This window comes from Paramormyrops kingsleyae, chromosome 8 (genome assembly GCF_048594095.1).
Source record: "Paramormyrops kingsleyae isolate MSU_618 chromosome 8, PKINGS_0.4, whole genome shotgun sequence".
Classification (NCBI taxonomy): Eukaryota; Metazoa; Chordata; class Actinopteri; order Osteoglossiformes; family Mormyridae; genus Paramormyrops; species Paramormyrops kingsleyae.
Genome location: NC_132804.1, coordinates 353,049 through 377,751, shown reverse-complemented (window position 1 = coordinate 377,751; position 24,703 = coordinate 353,049). Strand labels below are relative to the sequence as shown.

General features: G+C 46.5%; 1 protein-coding gene across 4 annotated transcripts in view; it reads left to right on the top strand.

Annotated features, from left to right (window-relative positions):
• Nucleotides 1-22,851, top strand: part of LOC111852561 (ERC protein 2-like) — a 69,189-nt gene extending 46,338 nt beyond the window's left edge. For 3 of the 4 annotated variants that reach the window (XM_072714946.1, XM_072714947.1, XM_072714944.1), the window contains 3 exons: nt 18,848-19,627; nt 19,886-19,942; nt 21,104-22,851. In XM_072714946.1, coding sequence (XP_072571047.1) covers nt 18,848-19,627; nt 19,886-19,912 — 807 coding nt within the window. In that variant the 3' untranslated portion in view covers nt 19,913-19,942; nt 21,104-22,851. Of the gene's footprint in view, nt 1-18,847; nt 19,628-19,885; nt 19,945-21,103 lie in introns of those variants that run through there. The other variant, XM_072714945.1, reaches the window with a different exon arrangement.
• Nucleotides 22,852-24,703: the final 1,852 nt, after the last annotated feature.

Below are 24,703 nucleotides of genomic sequence, written 5' to 3'. Positions count from 1 at the left end.
CATCAACAACGCTTGGTGTACGGATGTGGAAGTTATCTCACAAAGCTGTTCTCCGGACCTGGAGTGTCTGATCATCAAGTGCCGGCCGTTTTACCTGCCTAGGGAGTTTACAGCTGTGCACATGGCGGCTGTTTACATCCCCCCGCAAGCAAACACCAGCAATGCACTTAAGGAACTATACCGCCTCATTACGGACTGCGAAAATACACACCCCGAAGGTCTGGTTATCATCGCCGGAGACTTCAACAAAGCAAGCCTCAGGTCGGTTTACCCCAAATACTACCAACATGTCTCCTGCCCCACCAGGGGTGCTAATACGTTGGACCATTGCTACACCGCACACAAAAACGCGTACCGCTCGCTCCCACGGCCGAACCTCGGGCAGTCTGATCATCGCTCTGTGCTGCTCCTCCCTGTTTACAAGCAGCAATTGAAGCGCGTAGAACCGACCGTGCGAGAGGTGCACTGCTGGACTCCGGAAGCGGAGGAGACGCTTAGGGACTGCTTTGAATTTGTGGACTGGGATGTTTTCAAAGAGTCCTCCGGAAATCTGGATGAGTATGCCACAGTGGTCACGGGCTTCATCGGGAAATGTGTGGAAGACTGCATACCCACAAAGTCTGTACGCGTATTTCCCAACCACAAGCCCTGGATGTGTGCTGAAGTTCGCTGGCACATCCAGGAGCGCAGCAGTGCGTTTCACTCCGGAGATACTCAGGCATACAAAAAGAGCCGGTACGATCTCCGAAAAGCCATTACATACGCAAAGCGTCAGTACGCCCACAAATTAGACTCTCAGTTTAACAACACAGCAGACGCTCGTCGGATGTGGCAGGGCATTCATTCGATCACGGACTACAAACCCCGGACACACGCAGACACAGTTACCGCCGCTTCACTCCCGGATGAGCTGAACGAGTTTTTCGCTCGCTTTGAGCTTACTAACTCGAACAAGCCTGTGCGTCCCCCCCGCAGTGCCGCAAGATTCCAGCCTGAGGCTCTCCGAGGATAATGTGAGAAGGTCTTTTTCCCGACTCAACATCCGGAAAGCACCCGGCCCAGACAGAGTCTCAGGTCGCGTCTTAAAGACATGTTGCGATCAACTAGCTGCAGTCTTTACGGTCATTTTTAATACATCTCTGAAAGTTTCATCTGTCCCCACCTGCTTCAAGCATTCAGCCATCATCCCTGTCCCAAATAAAAATAAAATAGACTGCCTTAATGATTACCGCCCAGTAGCACTTACTCCCATAGTCATGAAGTGCTTCGAGAGGCTGGTGCTAGAACACATCAAAGACACCATCCCTGACAGTCTGGACCCCTTCCAGTTTGCCTACCGTAGCAATATGTCCACAGAGGATGCCATCTCCATCACACTCCATACCACCCTGTCCCATCTGGAAAACAAGAACTGTTATGCCAGGCTGCTGTTTGTGGACTACAGCTCTGCATTTAACACCGTCATTCCATCCCAGCTCATCACTAAACTCCTGGATCTGGGGCTTAGCTCTTCACTGTGCAACTGGGTACTGGATTTCCTCACCGACAGACCTCAGCAAGTGCGCATGGGTGGAAAAACCTCCTCCATCATCACCATCAGCACTGGCACCCCGCAGGGAAGTGTGCTGAGCCCCCTACTTTACTCTCTCTACACCCATGACTGTGTAGCTAAGTACAGCTCCAACTCCATCTTTAAGTTTGCTGACGATACCACGGTAATAGGTCTGATCAGCGAGGACAATGAGACGGCCTATAGGGAGGAGGTCAGACCTGGAAGATTGGTGTCAGAACAACAACCTCTCCCTCAACGTCAAGAAAACTAAGGAGATGATTGTGGATTTCCGCAAACAGGCAACAGAGCACAGCCCCATCTACATTGGAGGTGAGGCTGTGGAGCAGGTCAGCAGCTTTAGGTTCCTCGGAGTCACCCTCACTGATGACCTCAAATGGTCAAGTCACACTGCGGCAATAGTCAAGAGAGCACAACAACGCCTCTACTTCCTCAGGAGACTGAGGAAAGCCCGGATGTCCCCCACAACCCTGTGCAGATTCTACAGGTGTACTGTGGAATCCATCCTGACAGGATGCATCACATCCTGGTACAGCAGCTGCTCAGTTCAGGACCACAGAGCTCTGCAGCGGCTGGTGCACTCAGCACAGAAGATCACGGGCACACAGCTCCCTGCGATCCGCGATATCCACACTACACGCTGTCTCAGGAAAGTGAACCGTATCAGGCAAGACCCCAGCCACCCTGCACTGTCACTTTTCACCCTCCTCCCATCTGGGGAGCGACTGAAGTCCATTCGGACGCGTACCTCCAGGTTTAGGAACAGTTTCTACCCAACTGCAATCAGACTCATGAACAATCAGTAACCTGTGTCACCTCCACTGCTACCCATACATATACTTCTCTCTGTCTCTTGGTCTTATTTATTTTACTTGGTCTTATTTATTCTACTTATTTAAAATTCACTTTATCATTCATGTCATCTCTTGTCATCCTGTTGTCTGTCTTGCTGTCTATGTTCACTGTCTGCAGGAGCTCATGCAAGTAAGCATTTCATTGTACACAGTACTTGTACTTGTACACATGACAATAAAGAATTGAATTGAATTGAATTGAATACATCCACAAAAATACACACACATATATATATACACACACCCTTATACCCATACATATGTAATACATTGGTTCTCAAATTAAGATATTAAGTATATTATGGGTGGAGGGGGGAACCTACACAGCACAAACTGTTGTTTTCGTACGAGTCCAAAGTCTAAGCCATAGCAAAGTTGTATCAGTTTCATTTTTATCTCCTTTCGATCCAATGAGCATACGACGATGTTTCCACCATGGCCCACATCCATTCTTTCACATACAGGGCTCTAGTAATTTTCCAGTGCCTCAAAATTATTGGGGATGCATTGACTAAAGCAGCAATTATAAATGAAATTAAGTTCCTTGATATATTTGGCATCTGAGATCTGTGCCCCAGCAAACACATTCTGGGTATAGAGGAACATCTGATCCATACCAACTACTCAATATCTTTAAAACTTCAACCCAGAAAGGCCTGATCATGGGGAATTCCTATATACAATGAAAAAAAGTTAAGGTCTCCATTCGACACTTCAAACACCTATTATCATTCAAAACCTTCATTCTGTAAAGTCGTAATGGTGTATGATAGTACCTGTGAAGTATTTTATACTGCATGAACTTTCCTCTTGCTTCCCCCAAGAGTTTGCACACAATCTGCCAGGATGTTCAGCCACTTCCCTTGTTCAATATCTATGCCTGTCAGAGCACCAATATATTGGGAAAAATTACTAATAGAGTTATCAAAAAGGGAAGCAGTACAGCATTCTTGCTGCAAATACAAGTATCTAAACAAATCATCATCAACCTCTTTAAACTCAGAATTTTAAAAGTTCCTCGTCTGTAAATATCTCCAAACTCTTAATTCCAAATTATTCAACTCATTTCCCATAAGGCACAAACACTCCATCCTCATACATGTCCCATACAGTACTGTATGTATGCCACAGCAATGCTACCCACTCCAATGCACTGCTGTTTTCCTGTTATGAATTTCAGGATTATGCCATAGCAAAGGGTATTTTTGTATTTGGGGTGACAGCTTGTACATTCTATGAGTTTTGACCCATACTTCTCTAGAACAGCCAAGAATTGGGTTTTCTGAATTCCCGGAGCCCTGGGAAAGAGCATCAATGGGATGAAATAGTAAACACAAATCGAACTCAATATCCAACCAATTTACTTGATCAGTTGTGTTAAAATATTTAGCTAGCTTAGACATACCAAATGATAAGCTGTGTAATATAAGATTTGGCTGGCCCAGACCTCCTTTCTCTTAAAGTGCATAAAATGTATTTAATTTAATTATTGGCCTTTTACCTTCCCATAAAAACTGCTTAATTTTATTCTCATATTTTTGAAAACTATTTTTGTTATTGTGATTGGCAGCATCAAGGCTATATTATTCTAACGAGGTGCTACAGTCATTTTATGTTAATTTTTCCCCACGAAGTCAAATTCATCTTCTCCCATTTGTCCAGATTGGTTTTAATCTTAAGAAATAATGGATTAATATTGCTTAGTGGCATTCTCTCAAGATCCTGACTTAATTTAATGCCCAAATACCTCATTCCCTCAGGGTCCCATTTGAAGTTAAACTTGTCCAACATTTATGGAAAGCAAGACTTTGAAAGGGGCATGGCCTCCAATTTGTTCCAGTTTAAAGTATATCCTGAAAACCTAGAAATGGAGTGTATAGTGTCCATTAAATTAGCCAGATATGTCACAGAGTCTGTCTGTCACACCCCGGCAGAACAAACTGCACAAGAGCCAGTTGCAGGAGAGCCAAGGTTTTATTGTGGGGATTGGCAGCAAACAATCTGAGTCAGCAGGCAAAAGACAGTAACCAGAATGGGTTTGGGCAGTGGGTCAGAAACTGTTGAGATCAGTCCTACAATCAGGCACAAGACAGGGCAACAGGAACACCAGGAGACACAGAGGGAGTGAAGCAGGTAAGGTGAGGAGGGCAGACAGGAAGCAAGGCAGGAAACGGGACACACAAAGCAAGGAGGTTAGAACGTTCGGTGTGATGCATTAGCTGCAACGATACTTCACACTAGCCATTCCCTGCTCTGCCAGGTAAATAGTGCCAGCAGGTGAGAGAGGTCTCTATTCAATTGGCCTGCCCCACCCGGCAGTACCATCCCCACCCCCAATGGCCACCTCCTGGCCGAGAGGGATCCCGGGGGCAGCCCAGGGGACATGGTGCTGGTCTCGGGGGATGAACGTGGTGAAAGGCAGTCTTGAGGGCGGGGTCCAACATGTCTTTGGTGGGTACCCAGGAACGCTTTTCTGGGCCATATCCCTCCCAGTCCAAAAGGTATTGGAGGACTCCTCAACATCAACAAGAGTCCAGAAGGGCTCTGATAGCGTAACCCTTTCTTCATCCTGGAGTGGCTTCCACTCGGCGGTGCACTGTGCTATAACAAGTATGACGCCATGGCAGGAACCTTGGGGTAATCTGTCACACTGAACTTACATTTGATAAGCAGATAAACTCATCTAAGACTCATTTAGAAAATTATAGACAATCTTTCTTTCCCTAATCTGTAAAAAGTTATTCATGCCCTCATTTCCCCACATTTGGATTACCGTAATGCTTTGTACATGGGCATCAATTAGTCTTCCATAGCATGTTTAGCATGCTATTGGCTGGCACTAGGAAGAGGAAGCACATTACACCGATTTTAGCATTACTTCACTGGCTCCCAATTGATTTTAGGATTAAGTTTAAGATTCTGCTTTTTGATTTTAATGCAATAAATGGGCAGGCCCCTCTATACATAGCATGATTTGGTCAGTTTCAGTCCACCTCTAGAACACTCAGGTCATCCAATGAGCTTCTTCTAGCTGTTCCTCGCACCCAACTGAAAACAAGGGGTGATAGGGCTTTTGCAGAAATTGGATCCAGGTTATGGAACTCTTTACCAGCAAGCATTAAATGCTTGCCTTCTATTCCAGTATTTAAAAAAAGACTCAAAACGTATTTTTTCTTGCTGGCATTTGAGTGACTACACTGGATAATTGTACTAAACCTATTCTAGAGGCATATTGACTGGTATTTTTTCTTTCTGTTTATTATATGCGTAATGTATGTGTAATGTGTATTTTGTCTTTTCACTTACCTGTTGTGTGACATGTACAGCACTTTGGTGAACATGCAGTGTTCTTGAAATGTGTGTTACAAATAAAATTTTACTTACTTATAACAAACCAGCTTCAACAGAGAAACATCGAAAGTCAAGGAGATCCTATAAACACTGGGGAGCTGCAGGTGGTAAGACCAACCTTACGTATCATCTTGAATGGTCTGATATATCGAGGCGCAAGCTTATGACAGGTGCGGAGTCTCAGGTTCCAGATGGAGAGCCACACGCATTGTCTGGGTCACACCTCAGGGGATGGATGATGTTGGTGATCTGCAAAAACTTTCTGACGCTCAGCTTGTTGCTGTAGAAGCAGTTGCAAGGGGGACTACATATGCTAACAATTCCGGAACCACTCCTCCACATGTGGGACATTGCTGGGGGGTGCATCCCAGGGGAAACGTGGTGGTTGATAACTCAGCACACACTGGAAGGGAGACAGTTAAGTCACGTGTTGCGTGCGTATTCAGCCCAAGGGAGATGGAGAGCCCATTCTGGAGGCCTGACATAACAGGTACAGGAGCTTTCGAGACCTCCTGATTCATCCGCTCAGCCATTCCATTGGTCTGGGGATGATAACTCAAGGAGACAATCAGGGTTATTTTGAGTTTGTTGCAAAATGCCCAGAACACTTAGGAAACAAACTAAGGTCCGCAAACTGCTACTATACCTTCAGGGATCCTGTAAATTTGATACACCCAGTCTATCAGGAGGTCTGCTATCCTTTAGCTATGGGTAACTTTGGCAAGGCTATGAGACTGCACATTTGCAAGAAGCGATCAACGATAGCAAGTATTACTGTGTTACCTCGGGATGCAGGGAGATCGGTGATGAATTCCCGGGCGATGTGGGACCAGGTTCGGGATGGAACAGGCAAAGGCTGGAACAATCTGGAGGGTGGCTGAATGGATGACTTCAACTGGGAAAACTCGGGACAGGACACAACGTACTCTTCCACATCATTTCTCCATCTGGGCAACCAATACTGACAGGAGACCATGCGCGAAGTGGCGAAGACCCCAGGATGCTCAGACCTTCGGGAGGTATGTACCCATTGATGGGTGGCAGAGCACAGTCGTGGAGGTACGTAAATAGCGGAGTGCTCGGGAGGAGGTGGATCTTGATCATGAGCGGTGTGGATGGACTCATCGAGGGTCCAAACGATGGGACCTGCAAAACAGGACTGAGGCAGAATGGGGTGATCCAGGTCTTCTGCCTCCAACAAGCCATGTTGTCAGGACAGGGCATTAGCTTTCACATTCTTCTTTTCGGGAAGGTAGGATACCTTCCCCTCCTGGAGCCGAGACCTTATCGTGGTGGAGGGGTTTGCGTGTTCCAGTGATCCCAGGAGCTAAGTTGTCTGGGGCTTTATGCCCCTGGTAGGGTCACCCAAGGCAAACAGGTCCTGGGTGCGGCTCAAAAAGACCCCTTATGACGAGTGAAAACAGCAATTCAGAATACCCACCCTTTTTGGAGTCCTTGGAAGGGGTGTTGGAGAGCGCTCCTCCTGGGGACTCTCTTGTTCTATTGGGGGACTTCAATGCTCACGTGGGCAATGACAGTGAAACCTGGAGGGGTGTGATTGGGAGTGGTGTTTTGTTATTGGACTTCTGTGCTCATCATGGATTGTCCATAATGAACACCATGTTCAAGCATAATGGTGTTCATATGTGCACTTGGCACCAGGACACCCTAGGCCGCAGTTCGATGATCGAATTGATCGACTTTATGGTCATGTCATCGGACTTGCGGCCACATGTATTGGACACTCGGGTGAGGAGAGGGGCGGAGCTGTCAACCGATCACCACCTGGTGGTGGGTTGGCTCCGATGGTGGGGGAGGAAGCCGGTCAGACCTAGCAGACCCAAGAGTATAGTGAGGGTCTGCTGGGAACGCCTGGCAGAATCCCCTGTCAGGAGGAGCTTCAACTCCTACCTCCGGCAGAACTTCGCCCATGTCCCGGGGAGGCGGGGGACATTGAGTCTGAATGGGCCATGTTCTGCGCCTCCATTGTGGAGGCGGCTGACCGGAGCTGTGGCCGTAAGGTGGTCGGTGCTTGTCGCGGCGGCAATCCCCGAACCTGCTGGTGGACACCGGCGGTGAGGGATGCCGTCAAGCTGGAGAAGGAGTCCTATCAGGCTTTTTTAGCCTGTGGGACTTCGGAGTCAGCTGATGAGTACCGGCGGGCCAAGCGGAACGCTGCTTCGGCAGTCGCTGAGGCAAGAACTTGGGTATGGGAGGAGTTGGGCGAGGCCATGGAGAACGACTTCTGGACAGCTTCGAGGAGATTCTGGTCCACCATCCGGCGTCTCAGGGCAGGAAAGCAGTGCAGCTTCAACACTGTTTATTTTCATTTCATTTCATTTCAAACACTTTATTTGTCCCCGAGGGGCAATTAAAGGGCACATAGAGCAGTGTTGAGATCAACCTGACTATACATACAAACAGTAGGGGAAGACAGGTCAGGAGACAGCCGCTCTACAAGCCAGCCAGGCGACCGCACGAGCAGCGACCCGGGCATAGGAAGAACAGAGAAAACGATTACATGAGGTGAGAGAGGTTTATGGTGGGGATGGTGCGCTGCTGACCTCAGCTCGGGATGTTGTGGGTCGGTGGAAGAAGTACTTCGAAGACCTCCTCAATCCCACCGACATGCCTTCCAATGAGGAAGCAGAGTCTGGGGACTTAGGGGTGGGCTCACCTATCTCTGGGGCAGAGGTCGCTGAGGTGGTTAAAAAGCTCTGCGGTGGCCGAGCCCCGGGGGTGGATGAGATCCGCCCAGAGTTCCTCAAGGCTCTGGATGTTGCAGGGCTGTCGTGGTTGACACGCATCTGCAGCATCACGTGGACATCGGGGGTGGTGCCTCTGGATTGGCAGACCGGGGTGGTGGTCCCTCTCTTCAAGAAGGGGGACCGGAGAGTGTGTTCCAACTATAGGGGGATCACACTTCTCAGCATCCCTGATAAGGTCTATTCGGGGGTGCTGGAGAGGAGGGTCCGTCGGATAGTCGAACCTCAGATTCAGGAGGAGCAGTGTGGTTTTTGCCCTTGCCGTGGAACAGTGGACCAGCTCTATACTCTCGGCAGGGTCCTGGAGGGTGCGTGGGAGTTTGCCCAACCAGTCTACATGTGTTTTGTGGACTTGGAGAAGGCATTCGACCGCGTCCCTCGGGGAGTCCTGTGGGGAGTGCTCCGGGAGTATGGGGTACCGGGCTGCCTTATAAGGGCTGTTCGGTCCCTGTACGACCGGTGCCAGAGCTTGGTCCGCATTGTCGGCAGTAAGTCGGACTCGTTTCCGGTGAGTGTTGGTCTCCACTAGGGCTCCTCCTCTTGAGGGTGTCCAGTTTGGTGACCTCAGGATTAGGTCTCTGCTTTTTGCAGATGATGTGGTTCTGTTGGCCTCATCAGACCGTGACCTTCAGCTCTCACTGGAGCAGTTCGCAGCCGAGTGTGAAGCGGCTGGGATGAAAATCAGCACCTCCAAATCCGAGACCATGGTCCTCAGCCAGAACAGGGTGGAGTGCTCTCTCCGGGTCAGGGAGGAGGTCCTTCCCCAAGTGGAAGAGTTTAAGTATCTCGGGGTCTTGTTCACGAGTGAGGGAAGGATGGAGTGGGAGATCAACAGGTGGATCGGTGCGGCGTCAGCAGTGATGCGGGCACTGCATCGGTCTGTCATGGTGAAGAAGGAGCTGAGCCAAAAGGCAAAGCTCTCGATTTACCAGTCGATCTACGTTCCTACCCTCACCTATGATCACGAGCTGTGGGTAGTGACCGAAAGAACGAGATCGCGAGTACAAGCGGCCGAAATGAGTTTTCTCCGCAGGGTGGCTGGGCTTTCCCTTAGAGATAGGGTGAGGAGCTCGGTCATTCGGGAGAGACTCGAAGTAGAGCCGCTGCTCCTCCGCATTGAGAGGAGCCAGATGAGGTGGCTCGGGCATCTGGTCAGGACGCCTCCCTGTTGAGGTGTTCCAGGCATGTCCCACTGGGAGGAGACCCCGGGGAAGACCCAGGACATGCTGGAGGGACTATGTCTTTCGGCTGGCCTGGGAATGCCTCAGGATTCCCCCAGAGGAGCTGGATGAAGTGGCCGGGGAGAGGGAAGTCTGGGTTTCCCTGCTGAGACTGCTGCCCCCGCGACCCGACCTCAGATCCAGCGGAAGATGATGGATGGAGGATACCTTGAAATCAAAGCGAATGAAAAACAGGGACCAATGAGCTTGCTGAGCATTAAGCCGTTTTGCATTTTGCTGGTACTCCAGGTTACAGTGGTCAGTGAAGACCACAAACGGATGCCTAGCCCCCTCCAGCCTGTTTCGGCATTTGGTGAGAGCCAGTTTGGTGAAGATCACTGCCTCCTGCAACTCCTTGAGGGCCGAGGGGATCACTTTCTTTTCTTCAACGTGATGGCTTTGAGGACGCGGTTGATGCATGGATGGAGACCACAATCCTTTCTCTTTACAAAAAAGAATCCAGAGGTCACCGGAGAGGTACATGGACGGATAATACCTTGCTTCAATCCATCTTGTATGTATTCCTCAAGTGCCTCCTCTTCTGGCTGTGAAAGGGAATGCAAGCGACCTTTGGAAATAGTGGCCTCCTCAAGGAGGTTGATGGAGTAATCACAGTCAATGCAGGGGAAGCTGGAATGCCTGTGATTTGCTGAACACATCCAGGAAGTCATGGTATTCCTCCAGGATCACTGACAGGTCCTCCGGCTTCAGGCTTTCCATGGATGACACCTTGCAAAGCACAGAAACTCAGTTGGACATACAAGAGGGGGACCATGCGGCTAGCTCTTCTGTCTGCCAGTCAATTTGGGGATTATGCTTTTACAGCCAAGGATGCCCCAGAATTACTGCATCGTGGGTGGAGGTGAGCACCAGAAACCAAATCCATTCGCGATGTAACAGACCTACTTGCACTGTAAAACGTGTGTGATTCTACCCATCTCTAAGGGTCATCCACTCCTTGCACCATGAGAGGGAAATGGAGCTCCTCTAGTACCAACTGAAGCCGCATCTCAAAACACAGGTCAATAAAATCCCCGGCTGCCTCGGAATCCAACAAAGTATAGATAGATACTATATTCAATTAATTTCTTTATTTTTATATAGCCCATTTCACAACAGAGTCGTCCCAAGGCACTTTACATGGATGTGATAGATGACAACACCATTAGAGAGAGTAATACAGAATGGAGAAAAAGGAAGAAAAGAAATTAAATGAAGAAAGCCAGATGACAATTGAGGACAGGAACCTCTGGGGGTCCAAGGTCACCTGGCTGCCTAACTCCCCTGGGCATACTAACATTACTGAAAACAGAAAAGAGTGGACGTGCTTGCTAAAACCTATACATAAGTTGTGATTAAGGATCAAGACAAAGTCCATCAATGAGTCCTTTCTTCACGTTAGCCTGTGTAGGGTGGCACTGAAGGCTGCACCCATGATGATACAGTTTGCAGGACCCATTTGTGATGTCACCCCTCCATGGGACTGAAGCATGACTCCAGTTCAGTTGGTGTTGGAAGGTAAAGAGTATGGATGGAGTCTTCTTGGCCAGCAGGACAGATGGGGCAGCTTCGGACTGTGTGTCAAGGTTCTCCACAATACAGGCACAACTGCTGGTCATACCGGTGTTGCCTCTCAACAGCGGTCAGTGGCAAACTTCCCACCTGCATGGGTTCCGGTTTCTCTGCGTAGATTGAGGGAGTGGTATGGACCTTGATGATGGCGCTGTTGGTCTCAGACTGAGATGGCCGTTGGCATACAGGCAAGAGCCAACAGGCAAACATAATCCTTGAAAGAATGGGCCTCTCTGTGAAAGGAGAGCTCATCCCAGAGATTAGGGTTCAAAGCACATCAATAAAGGACCTTCAGGAAGTCATCTGGCCACCTTATTCCCGCAGCAATGGTCCGAAACTCCAATGAGAAGTTGGCCACTGTCTTCATACCCTGTCAGAGGTCAAACAGCTGGTCTCCCAAACTTCGTCCCAGGGCTGGATGATCAAATACCTTACGGAAGGCATGTTGAAACTCCTGAGCAGAATTGAGGAGCAGCTTATCCTCTATCCAGAGTCCTGTGGCTCACTCTCTCACTCTTCTGGTCAGCAGGGAGATGACAGATCAGACCCGGGCTGTTTCACCGCGGAAGCTTGCACTGCATCAGGTGTCGGGGTTCCCATCATACTTCTCAGGTGATGTGAACTGAGGCTATGACTCTAGGAGGGTTAATCAGGCAGAGAAGTGTGAACCGCTTGTCCTTTAAGCAGCTGGTTATCCAGGGTGGTAAGTTGGCTCACCTGTTTCTGGAGTTGCTGCTGTGTCTCCAAGGGGTCCATGGTCTTTCGGAGAAGTATTCTGTTACACCCTGGCGGAACAATGCTGCACAAGACCCAGTTGCAGGAGACCCAAGGTTTTATTGTGGGGATCGGCAGCAAACAAATCTGAGTTAGCAGGCAAAAGACAGTGACCAGATGGGCTCGGGCAGTGGGTAGGAAGTCAGTAAGGTCAGTCCTAAAGGCAGGCATGAGATGGACTAACAGGAACACCAGGAGAAACAGAGGGAGTGAAGCAGGACAGGTGAGGACCTAATAGATTGACACGAGGGGCTAAGACAGAAGATCTCCTAAGGTACACCAAGGTACTGGCCTGCTAACTATCCTTATCCTCCTGGATCTGAGTGCAGCCTTTGACACCATTTCTCATCACACTCTTTTGAATCGAATAGCATCAATTGGTATTCGTCAAATTCCCCTCGCTTGGTTCACCTCTTATCTGTCAGGTCGCTCCCAATTTATCCACCTCAAATCCTATTCCTCACGTTCATTTTCCATCTCAGCTGGTGTGCCCCAGGGTTCAGTATTGGGGCCCCTACTGTTCATTATTTACATGCTTCCTCTCGGCTATATATTTCGTAAATACAATGTTAACTTTCATTGTTATGCTGATGACACCCAGCTCTACATTTCTTCTAAACCCAGCTCCTCTCTTCCACCCACATCCCTCTCAAATTATCTTATGGAAATTGGATCATGGCTCTCATCCAACTATCTCAAACTCAATATTAAGAGTAAACTCAAAACCCATCTTTTCAGACAGGCTTACTCACTTTAGTACACATCTCTCAAGCAACCAGGATATAACTCTGAACGGACTAGGCAATATGTCAGGGGTGTAGACAGAATTAAACCCTGGGCAAGGGACAAAACACTGGACTGGACAAAACCCAACCGGACAGAAATACACAGGGACGCCAGCCACATGAGAGTAAACAGGACAGAACACAAAACAGGGATGAACCGTGGGCAAACACACATGCTAACAGGGAACTGGAAATTGCAGTGACAAAGGGTGACACATGGACAGATTGAACAAGACAAGTCTTACAGGACAGACAGGCAAGAGTGCCACAGGGACAGGAGTGGAAAGAGGACAGGGAAGCAAAGGTAATATGGAATGGGGAACACTGGTGGGACAGGGCACTGGGACTGGAACACAGGGCCAAGCAATGAAACTGGTAAGGGCTCAGGTGTCCTCCAGATCACAGAGGGCTAAACAACCGAAGTGGAGAGTAGGTTCTCCAGGGTTGGATTCCGGAAGAGACAGGACCCCTTAAGGGGACAGGAGTCATGCGCCTACTTAGACAGGCATGGCTGGGGAGTGTTGAGCAGTCCTTCGGTCTGGAGAGTCCTGAGATGTGGGCAGAACTGGAGGGAACTGTGGGACTGGTGGAAGTGGAAGGGCAGTAACCGAGGGTAGCTGTTGAAGTAGCCGAGGAGGTTAGGTGGTTTGTGGACCAGGAGGGAGACAAAGGGACTGCTGGACAGGGACTGGGGTGTGACAAGACCCTGCAGGAGAAGAGCACAGACAAAGGCAGGAACAAAAGCACGAACAAAAGTAACGGCTATAGCCAGTGCAGGCAAGGCAGGCAGGGCAGGCATGATCGGGCAGGCAGGCAAGGCAGGCGGAACAAGCAGGCAAGACACATGAGGTAGGGATAACGGGGATGACAATGAACAAAGAAATGCTCAGTAAGGCACATAACTATGACAACAATACCTCGCAACGTCAGTTGCTTGTGACCGCTTAGGAAGTGGAGGCAATCAGAGATGATCCCTGCTGTTGGTACGCCCCGCCCCTGTGGGCGTGACATCCATACAGTAGGTTTCTTTCAGGCCTACCAATCTCACAGTATTCCTTTTATTAAGATTTGCAGTCTACCCCACATGGCCTCCATTTTTGTACTAGTATTGCCCACCTCAGTCCGTAGCCACTCCTATTCTTCCTTCTCTTGGGAAACATGTGTTTCAGCCTCCTCCAGTCTCTCCTGCATGGTGGCCCCAGTTGCCTTTAGCTCCAAGGTTGTTTCTTTAATAGTTGAGACATCTGTTGCAACATTCTGCAGCATAGCATTTATTTAGCCAATTTCAAGAAATAACTTATCAAAACTTTTGGTCAACTGTGGTGAGTTTTGAAAGGAAGGGACCACTACACCCTCTGCCTCATGTATGGCTTATTTCCTGGTAGCCATGTGAACAGCATTCACAAAGTACTTTGACGTTGACATATTTCTTTGAATGATTTCTCACAACTGTAGTGCAATATGTGACCATAATTGAGGTATTTCAGCACTGATTATTACTTAATATAAACCACTGATTTACCACATTAATGTATTTTAACTTGTGGGTGATCTGCTGTTAACTTAAAGATCCTCCATCTTCCTCGCCACCCCCAAGTGACTCACCACTGAAAATTAATAAATTAGTGAGCAATCCTTTATGGCAATTCCATTCTGTGCTGTTGTGTCATTCTTTTAAGATGATCAGAAAATTTAAAAAGTGGTGAAAACCATTTCAAATCTGGCCATATAGAGGACTACAGCTACTATAATGGGCTGTTGGCAGGTTCAGTCAGAGCAAGCATGAGGGTCAGAATGTACCAAATTTCATTGAGTTATAGCAGATAGACAGCAGGGGTCCTTTAGATTAGCATATGATTATTAATAGCATTTGGCATATTTTATTTTGAAGTCCCATTCAATAAATTACACAACTGCGAGTACACTAAACTAAAATATGTTCAAAATTATTTTTTTAATATTACAAAGATAAACCAAGATGTAGAGCAATGTGGTTAAAGAAGTTCTTCCTTCAGGAGAATACAGGTCTGGCAAAAACTGGTCTCAGATCAGCGATTGGACAGAGTGATGTTAGGAAATTGCCACACTGTAGTTCTATTATTTACTTCCTCCATAAATTGCCATCTTATCATGGTAGAGAGGTTTGTGCGCCTCTGTGACTCTAGGAGCTATGTTGTTGGGGGCAATTGATGGTGGTAGGGTCTCCCACGGCAAATTGGTCCTATGTGAGAGTCTGGACTAAGTGCAATTCAGAACTCCCCCATAAGGATTTCCATAAAGCAGTGGTTCTCAATTCTGCTTTTCCAACCCTACCATCATCAGGCTTATATGGTCCTTAATAGACTAATAATGAATGTGGTAGGGTGTGGGTTGAAATGAAAACATTCTGGCAGGGGGAGCTACTGTCATAAAGGGAGATATGACCCCACCCAGACTGGGGTGCTGCCATGGAGTCAGGACTGGGGAGAGAGTTTGTGAGCTTGGGCCTGGTAGCTGGGCCTCTACCCATGGCAACAGGCATAGCCCTCACCTCAACACAAGGCTCTGGATCTGGAACCAATCTCCTGGAGAGGGGCTGGACTCCATTTCACACTGGAGTGACCCATTGTAAGAGGTGCCAGGCAGGTGTGGGTCTACTTATAGGCCCCCAGTTTGGTGCCTATACTGTAGGTAGGAATTTACCACCAGTGAACAAAAGGTTTGCCTTCCTTTGAATTTGAGTCAGGGGATAGGCACTGACTGTTGTCTGTGTGTATGCAATGAATACCAGTTCAGAGTATCCAGCCTTTGAGAAGACCTTCAATGGTGACTCCATTGTTCTGAGGGGGACTTCAATGCATGTAGGCAGCAACAGTGAAACCTGGAAGGATAGGATTGGGAGGAATGGCCTGCCCAGTCTTAAGCTCTGTTATTCGACTTCTGTGCCAACCTCAGTTTGTCCATAATGAACACCATGTTCGAGCATAAGGGTGTTCATAAGTGTACTGTACCTGGTACCAGAGCACCTTAGCCCACAGCTCGATGATCAATTTTGAAATCGTATTGTCGGATCTGCGTCTGCATGTTTTGGACACTCGGGTGAAAAGAAGAGCTGAGCTGTCAGCTGGTCACCTAAATGGGCAAGGTTCTGAGACTCCATCGTTAAAGCAGTTGTGTAGGTTTGGCCATAAGGTTGTTAGTCCCTGTTGCAATGGCCCAAACCAAATGGTGGGCACCAGAGGTAAAGAGAACTGACAGGGTGAAGAAAAGGCCTTCCAAGCTTAGGTAGCTAGTGGGACCCCTGAAACAGCTGTCAAGTACTGGCAGGCTAAGTACAGTGCAGCTTTGGTAGTTGCTGAAGCAGAAACTCGGGTGTGGGAGGAGTTTGGTGTGACCATGGACAATGACTTTCAGTCAGCCTCAAAAATATTCTGGAAACCATCCACCAATTCAGTGATGATGGTGGACCTTTGGAAACACCTGGGGACCCCAGACTGAGCCAGAGATTCGTTGAAGGTGGAGGTGAAAATTCCAGCCAGCTGGTCAGTGCAACAGCATACTAGGCACCCATAGATGTCATGTGGACCAGGCACTTTGCTGCCATTCACCAGCGCCTTACGCACATTATGCACTGCTATGGTGATTACCCTTTCATTCCTGGTGATGTCACTGCTCCCTGTAAGAAGACCATAGCCAACTCTAGCCACATGGCTCTAGTGTTAGCACGATTACCCTCAAAACTGATGTAAAACTATTTGAGCATGTTGGCAAATGAAGAGTCGGCATTCACGGTCATGGTTGATTTGTTTTTAAAGTCCATGATAGTGCGCAGTTTGTGCCGCATGTGGCATGTGTTGTCCTGGTGGAAGTGCAATTCCATGTATCCCCGTTACTGATGCTTTGTGTCATACAGCACGCTGTACTCCATATGAAGCCACTTTATACTTATTCATATAGCTGATGGAGAGACCTGTATTATAAGCCATGATGTGGGCATTCATTGGTTCCGTCAACCCACAGTTTCTGATTGCCAAATGTTTTTAATGTGATCATGGGGACAACCTTGTCAGGCAGCATGCTAACAAAGCTATCCGCTACTTCTGCAAAGTATTTGATGTCATCTGCGCTTTACTGGAACATGTCCCAGTCTACATCCTCAAGCATGTTCTGTAGTGTAATTACTGATTGGGCAGACCAGCACTATACCTTCCTCGTCACCGGAGTTTCCCTAAGAGACTATTGTTTATATTCCGGCATGAGGAAAATTGTGTTGTGGTCTGATCTCCCAAACACCGGTTGTGAAACAGCTTTGTAGCCCTGCTTGTATGGGGTGTAACAGTGATCCAGTGCGTTAACTCTCCTGGTTGGGCATGTGACATGTGGATAAAGATTTGGCATGGTTTGTTACAAGTAGCAGAAATGAGTTTCTTTCATGGGGTGTCTGGGTTCAGCCTTTGAGATAGGGTGAGGAACTCAGACATTCAAGAGGAGCTCAAAGTAGAATCACTGTTCCTCCACATCAAAAGGAGCAAGTTGAGGTGATTTGGACATCTGTCTAGTATGCCACCTGGACGCCTCCCTGGGGAGGTGCTTTGGGTATATCCAACCAGGAGAATACCCTAGGACAGACCCAGGACACGTAGGATTGATTATATCTCTCAGCTGGCCTGGGAGCACCTTGGTATTCCTCTGGGTGGGCTGGAGGAAGAGGGTGGTGAAAGGGAGGTCTGGGAAACCTGACTCCGGATAAGCTGCAGATAATGGAAGGAATGAACATTCACTACCTTTAGCGAAACAATGGCAACATACTAATTTCTCTTACGTGACAGTATATGAAATTCATGAAAATACCACCAGTAAAAAAGGAATTATCACATACGACAAACCTTGAAGTTTTTTTTAATACTCATTTTAACCGCAGACATAATTTCCATTCAGTTTTCACCTAGGCTTTTTGTCGAGGGTACCGGACATATAAAAATGCTAATAAACCGACTACAGAATGACGTCAGACTTGTGCTCCCTAAAGGATCAACAGCTACTGTACACTGTCTTGTACTCGGAGTGGGGAAGCAGCACAGGATCCAAAGAGATCGGGTGAACACAGGGTTTATTTTAAAGCAGACAAATCATGCACACACAAAGGACAGACAACAATAACCGGACTGGGGAAACATACTCTAACGCGAACTTAAATACACCAGACTAATTAATAACAATGAGAAACAGCTGGTAACACGGGTATTCCACATGAGGTAGATGAGGGGGCGTGGCACACGGGAGGATCGGTCGACCTGAGCATGACATACACAACAAAGCAAGAATCTAATATGACAAATATTCAAATCAGCAAACCATGTAACACTAAGAGCATTCTTTTAAGGTGTGCTTTTAAGTCATAGGTGGCCAATATTATCCAGAAAGGGTTACTGTGTGTGCAGGTTTTTGCTGCAACTCCTTAATTAGACTACTAATTAGAGGACTGATTGACTGAAGAGTCCTCACACCTGGTATTGAACAGCTGGCCTAAAGGTTATCATAAAAACCTACATACACACTGGCCCTTTGCAGATAAGATTGGACACCCCTGTTTTAAGTGCTTTTAAGGCTATTAGAGGTATTCCTGGGATAGTGAGGACTTTTTAGCATCTGCACAATTGCATCCCATTTATTTGTGGGTGGTGAGTGGCTCAGTGGGCTAAGTCTCTGTGCCTGTGATCAGAAGACTACTGGACCATTACATGTCCATGGGCCCTTGAGCAAGGCCCATATTTCCCCAGAAATGAAGAGTAAGATGGGGTAGGCAAAGAGAGGAATTTCAATGTACCTTTTTCTCATACTTGTGCAAATGTAAAATAAATGTTTATCTACCTGCACATAGCCTATTGATCTATTCATCAATACACTCCTACTCTAACAAGCCAAATGTTATTAGTCACAAAATAAGAAGTATGGATTGTCTTCCTCCCCATTCCAGACACAGAGCAGAATGAAGCTTATTGCAGACAACTATGAAGAAGACCATCACCATCCTCCGCAACCTCACCCCCCACAACCCCATCCTCAGCCCCAGCATCCATACCCTCAAGCCCATCTCAACCCAAATCCTCAACACCCCCACCCACAACTTCAACACCCTCAACCTCAGCCCCAACACCCCTATCCTCCACCCCAGCTAAACCCCAGCCCTGGTCCTCAACACCCCCATGCATCACTCCAGCACCCCCACCCTCATCAACCTCAACACCCTCACCCCCAACACTCTCCTCATCCTCAGCCTCCACACCCCAACCCACAGGCACATCATCCTCAGCCTCAACTCCATCACTCCCAACCCCAGCCACCTCACCTCCAACCCCAACCACCTCACCCCCAAATTCAGCACCCTCCACCTTACCCTCCACAGCCCCAACATCCACCGAGCCAATACCCACCCACTCCACATCTACAACATCCCCAAGGGCAATACACCCAGCCAACACACCCTCAGCCCCAATACACCCAGCCAACACACCCCCAGCCCCAATACCCCCAGCCACCACACCCCCAGCACCCTCCACCTCACCACCCTCAGCACCCTCCACCTCACCACCCTCAGCACCCCCAGGTTCAAATGCAACACCCCCCACCTCATCAGCCCCAGCACCCCCATCCTCAACACCCCCCTCATGCCCCACACCCACATCAGCCACCCCCCACTCATCGTGGGCCCAGCCGTGGTCCTCCACATGGCAGCCATCGGCCATCTCCCGATCAGGTCAGTGTTACCAGAATGTTCCCCAAAGCTATGCCTAAATGCGGTAAAGAGGCTGTGATTCCTTTAGCTCCTTACACTCACGGCTGCTTCTTCTAGGTTCCTCTGAAGAGCATAACAATCCTAAAGACTCAAAACTTCTCACTTTTCCCTTTTTTCCTAATGCATGTCCTTCTCTTTACCTGAACATTGTCTCCTAATCCCTGCATGCATTTGTGGTCTATACTGTCATTTCATGCCTTGTAACCTTTCACCTAATAGGATGACGAGGAGGGAATTTGGGCATAACCGCTTCCATGATCTCCAAAACTCTGAGGGGTGAGATGACATCTTTTCTTTATTTATCCCTGCTCCTGGTCCATTTTTCATCCTCTCATTGTGAGTGTTAGTTTATTTATTTATTTATATTTATATCCTTTATTTAACCAGGAGAAGCCCATTGAGATTAAAAATCTCTTTTGCAAGGGAGACCTGGCCAAGATAGGCAGCTAAGTTACATCACAACAGTATGCCAGTACATACATACAAAAACAAAATAAAAACAAATAAATAAAGAAAAAACAATTCGAGGACCAATTTTTACAATGAAATCTCAGTTAAAACATTGACATGTGAGGGAATCCAACTCAAAACATCTAATTTTTGACTTGAAAACACTCAAAGGAATCAATTTACTAAGTTTTAAGTTGTTCTGCAGCAAATTCCATGTAAAGGGTGCAGAATAAACAAAGGCCCTTAATACAGTATGTTTTCTATTCTCCTTTTTAAATAAAATGTCACATCAGATGCCCTGCTTAGGGATTGTGTTTATCATAGTTTGATATCACTTAGAAATACTGCATTATTTGTATAAAATTTACAGTATATACTGTATATGTTGTATCAGATTTTGTTAAATATCAGAAGATCAATATGTGAACCATATTCCTAATTTGGTGATGCTAAGCATCATAAATGGCCTTGTAGTCTTAGATATAACACAGTCATTACCATTTAGATACGTTTAATCTCTCTGCTTTGATACAATCTGCACATGAGATCTGATTCTAAGTTCCCTTTCAGATAGGGCTTTATGAAATTTATCCAGTTGTTGGACATTCAGCAGGTTAGCCAGTTGATAAGGTGATCAGTCACTGTGGTGGATTGTATGTGGACATCAGTTAAGACTTTGAATTATTTAGTCATGACATTGCTATACTGCCAGGCAAAACATAGTGAATGACTTTTTTGACTGTCCACCTGTATGTCTAGTAGGTAGGTAAATAGTAGTGTTTTCTTCAAAACCGAACATGGTTGAACTAAGGTATTTGTCATGAGATGAAACAGAGCCTGAGATTTAATTTTGGTCTTAACTTAGATTTACAGTGCTTTGCCTTGGTGCGGCAGTATATATTCTAGGAACTTGAGCAGTAGTTTTGAGTTTAAAAAACATGTGAGGAACAGTACATACCTTCAAGGGAAATATGTTTGTTTCCACAGGTAAAGAATCACAAGGGACCTAAAGCTTGCAAAAGTCCTTCAGAAGCTGAGAACAGCCCCATCTATTTTTCATTGATGGACTTGTCCATACATAGACAGCCTTGTACACAGATGCCATTACAAAGGCTTGCATTAGCACAGTTGCTGTAGTGTATAGACCCACAAATATATGTCTTCTTGAACAAATCTCTTCAAGAAAAGTCCATACGAACAGACTGCAGTCATAACGGGCAGTTTGGTGGGGCACACACCCTCCATCAGAGCTTTACTTACTGGCATCATTCATACTTATGTCCTGCGTTCGCGACCCTCAAACAAGCGTAACTGATTTTTCACTAATTTCATTTCAGTCTGGTAAGAACACATACAGAGATCCACCTTGATAGGGACAGGCAAACAGAGCCTCCTCCTTCTTATTAATCATTTGGAAAATGGCACTTTGAAAGGCACCAGTAAAACTAGGAACTTTGAGTTGGACCTGCAGTCAGTCCTGCTACAACGCAGCTAATACATTCCTGAAAAACCTTGCATTCACTAAAGTCACGTACTGAAATACACATATCCAATGGGGAAAATGGGGTTGGGGGAATGCAACTCTGAAGCTTAGTAACTTACACCAGTGATAATAGTGGCCAATAATGTAATTACAGTAGAACCTTGGAACTGGAACGCCTCTTAACACGACTAAGGCAGACGTCGAACTAGTCTGTCAATTTTTTTTTCTACTTGTACCTCGATCGAAATCTCAGAACTTGACCATTCCTCCTAAACCTTGTGTGTGTTGAGATGCATTCAACTCTACCAAGTCGACTAGATCAGTTGAGAAAAATTTAGCTGCAACTCAACCGAAAACTTGAAACACTACAAAATAAAACAAACCTGCTAAAACTTGTACAGAGGGAGACGCATCTCCCCTTGCTTTTGTATGTGTGCTTTTTCATGTGTGTATTAGTTTCATATTGATTTATATTGATTGTTAATGTTTTTATCATTAGTTAGGTAGGCAGATAGGTTCAAATAGGAAATCATTTGGGGGTCTAGAATGGATTAAGATCATTTACATTATTTCTTATGGGGAAATTCGACTTGGACCTCAGCCAAATCTCAACTCGACTAGCTGTCTGGGACAAATTAAGTTTGTGTTTCAAAGGTACCAAACTGGTTAGGTTCCAAACTGTACCATCCATCCATCCATTGTCCAACCCGCTTATCCTACTGGGTCACGGGGGGTCCGGAGCCTATCCTGGAAGCAATGGGCACGAGGCAGGGAACAACCCTGGATGGGGTGCCAGCCCATTGCAGGGCACACTCACACACCATTCACTCACACATGCACACCTAAGAGCAATTTAGCAACTCCAATCAGCCTCAGCATGTCTTTGGACTGTGGGGGGAAACTGGAGTACCCGGAGGAAACCCCATGACAACACGGGGAGAACATGCAAACTCCACACACATGTGACACAAACAGTGCTAACCACTGCACCACCATGCCGCCCCCCAAACTGTACATGCATTTCAAATGAGAAATAACACCACTACATTAATAAATTATATCATAAACATCCCCGTTGAGTCTCATGAGAATTGCTTAGTAACTCCTGCAACCAAACGTGCTGAACTGGCTAACTTGTCAATTGCCAAAAGTTGGGAGAAGTGATGGTCACAAAGATGCTTCAAGAACCATTTGCTCTATTTTGTCATCCCACTAGATCAGGGTTTCTCAACCCGGTCCTCGGGGACCACCAGACGGTCCATGTTTTTGCTCTCTCCCAATTCCCTGCCAATTGGGAGAGAGCAAAAACGTGGACCGTCTGGTGGTCCCCGAGGACTGGGTTGAGAAACCTTGCACTAGATGGTGCTGTTGGTTTACCTTTGGGCATGTTTGAATCCTTTTTTTGAACAGAGATCTCCATCTAGTGGGATCAGAAAAGATAGCAAATGGTTTATGTAGTGTCATATTGACCATCATTAGTCAGGAGCAAGGAGTCACAGCCACCAGGCGGCCGGGCATACACTCTCCACAAACACAATGGATTACAGTATTGTGAGGGCCACTGAAGGCAGCATGGCTACACACAGTCTACGAAAAGTAATTGAATTTTAAAAGGCTTCTGTGTTTTTTTATATGCTAATTAGTCAAATATTTTTGGATTTTTAGAATCTTTGACTTTGACTTGTGTAATTTGTGAAATTTGATTCTTTAAGATTTGAAAAACAATTCAACCCATTCACTGGAATGAACTGGACGTCACTATCGATCACTGGGATAGTTGTTTTTGCATGTGTGGTGTTTCTCACTAAGACCATATCACGTGTAGTTTGCTTAGTGTTGTTCTCTCCATCTGAAAATCACACATACAAATGTGATTCCACGTTGTATTGGATTTGGGTACTAATATATTAGAATTTAGAGATTAATTGTCATTGTTGACACACCACAGCATACAATGCACAACAACGAAATGTGTGATATCACATGTTGTAGCAGGACTGACTATATTCTGTATTCTGAATCTCACGCCATGTCATCCTACCTGTCAGTCTGATGCTTCACCTTCACCTTGTGTTGTTTTCATCTGTTGTTCTGTATGTTAAACTGTATTTTCCATTTAATACATTTTAAAGGGGGTCTCATCTCTTGTGCATGTCGTATGTTGTAAATCCTCACAGGATTTACAGAAAAAGAGTAGACCAGTAAACTTCTGGCTCACCTGGTATTCGTCTTTTGGCTCCCCCAGGAGATATGCCCGTTGGAGAATATCCCATCCTAGAATGAGGTAGCCTCATCACCATTGTTTTGTGTCCAGTTCTGTATCCATATTGTTGTGAATGCCTTTGCTGTTTATCCTTTGACATTTCTTAAGGTGTTTTATGCATTTCTAAGCCATCCAGTCCACTGTTTCTGTGCCCTGTTATAGGGTCTTTCATTTAACCTACCATTTATTTTTCAGAAGACTATGCACTGGAAAAGACCCATGCATGTCATCCAGTGTGGTTTCAGGGTACCTTAATCATGGTGGTGCTGTTCAGTCTCTATGAATATGATGAAAAATAAGCCATATTGTAATTCTGTCATCCCTTAGCTAAAAAAGATGGAGGTACTTTGTGTGTGTAATCCCATAGAGTACTGTTCATGTGGAAAAAATATATACAACCTGACTACTGTGGATCAAATTGCAAAATAGTGGACCGCACAGCAGAATGACACCGCACCCCTGGATGTGGATAAGCTTTGTCCTCGATAGTCCCCATTCTAGATAACCCCTCAGCTGTAGCTTTCAAGCTTCCAGAAGCTGATTATAAATCCGCAGAACTCCTCTGACTGGCACACCTGCTCTGAGCAGACTGGGAGGAATTAAAAAATGTTGTTTTTTATTTAGTTATGTGAATAGGCATGAGAAAACTAAAGTGTACAATTTTTTTGTGCACCCAAAGAAAATAGAAATACATTTCTAATGTGGGACCAGTGACACTGGATGAAACATCACATCAGGAGAGGTTTCAAATCTCCTGTAAATGTAAAAACTGTCCTCGGCTCCATTATGACCACTGAGCTCTCAAGCTTGAGCTTTGTAGTATCTGCTCTACAAGGAGCAG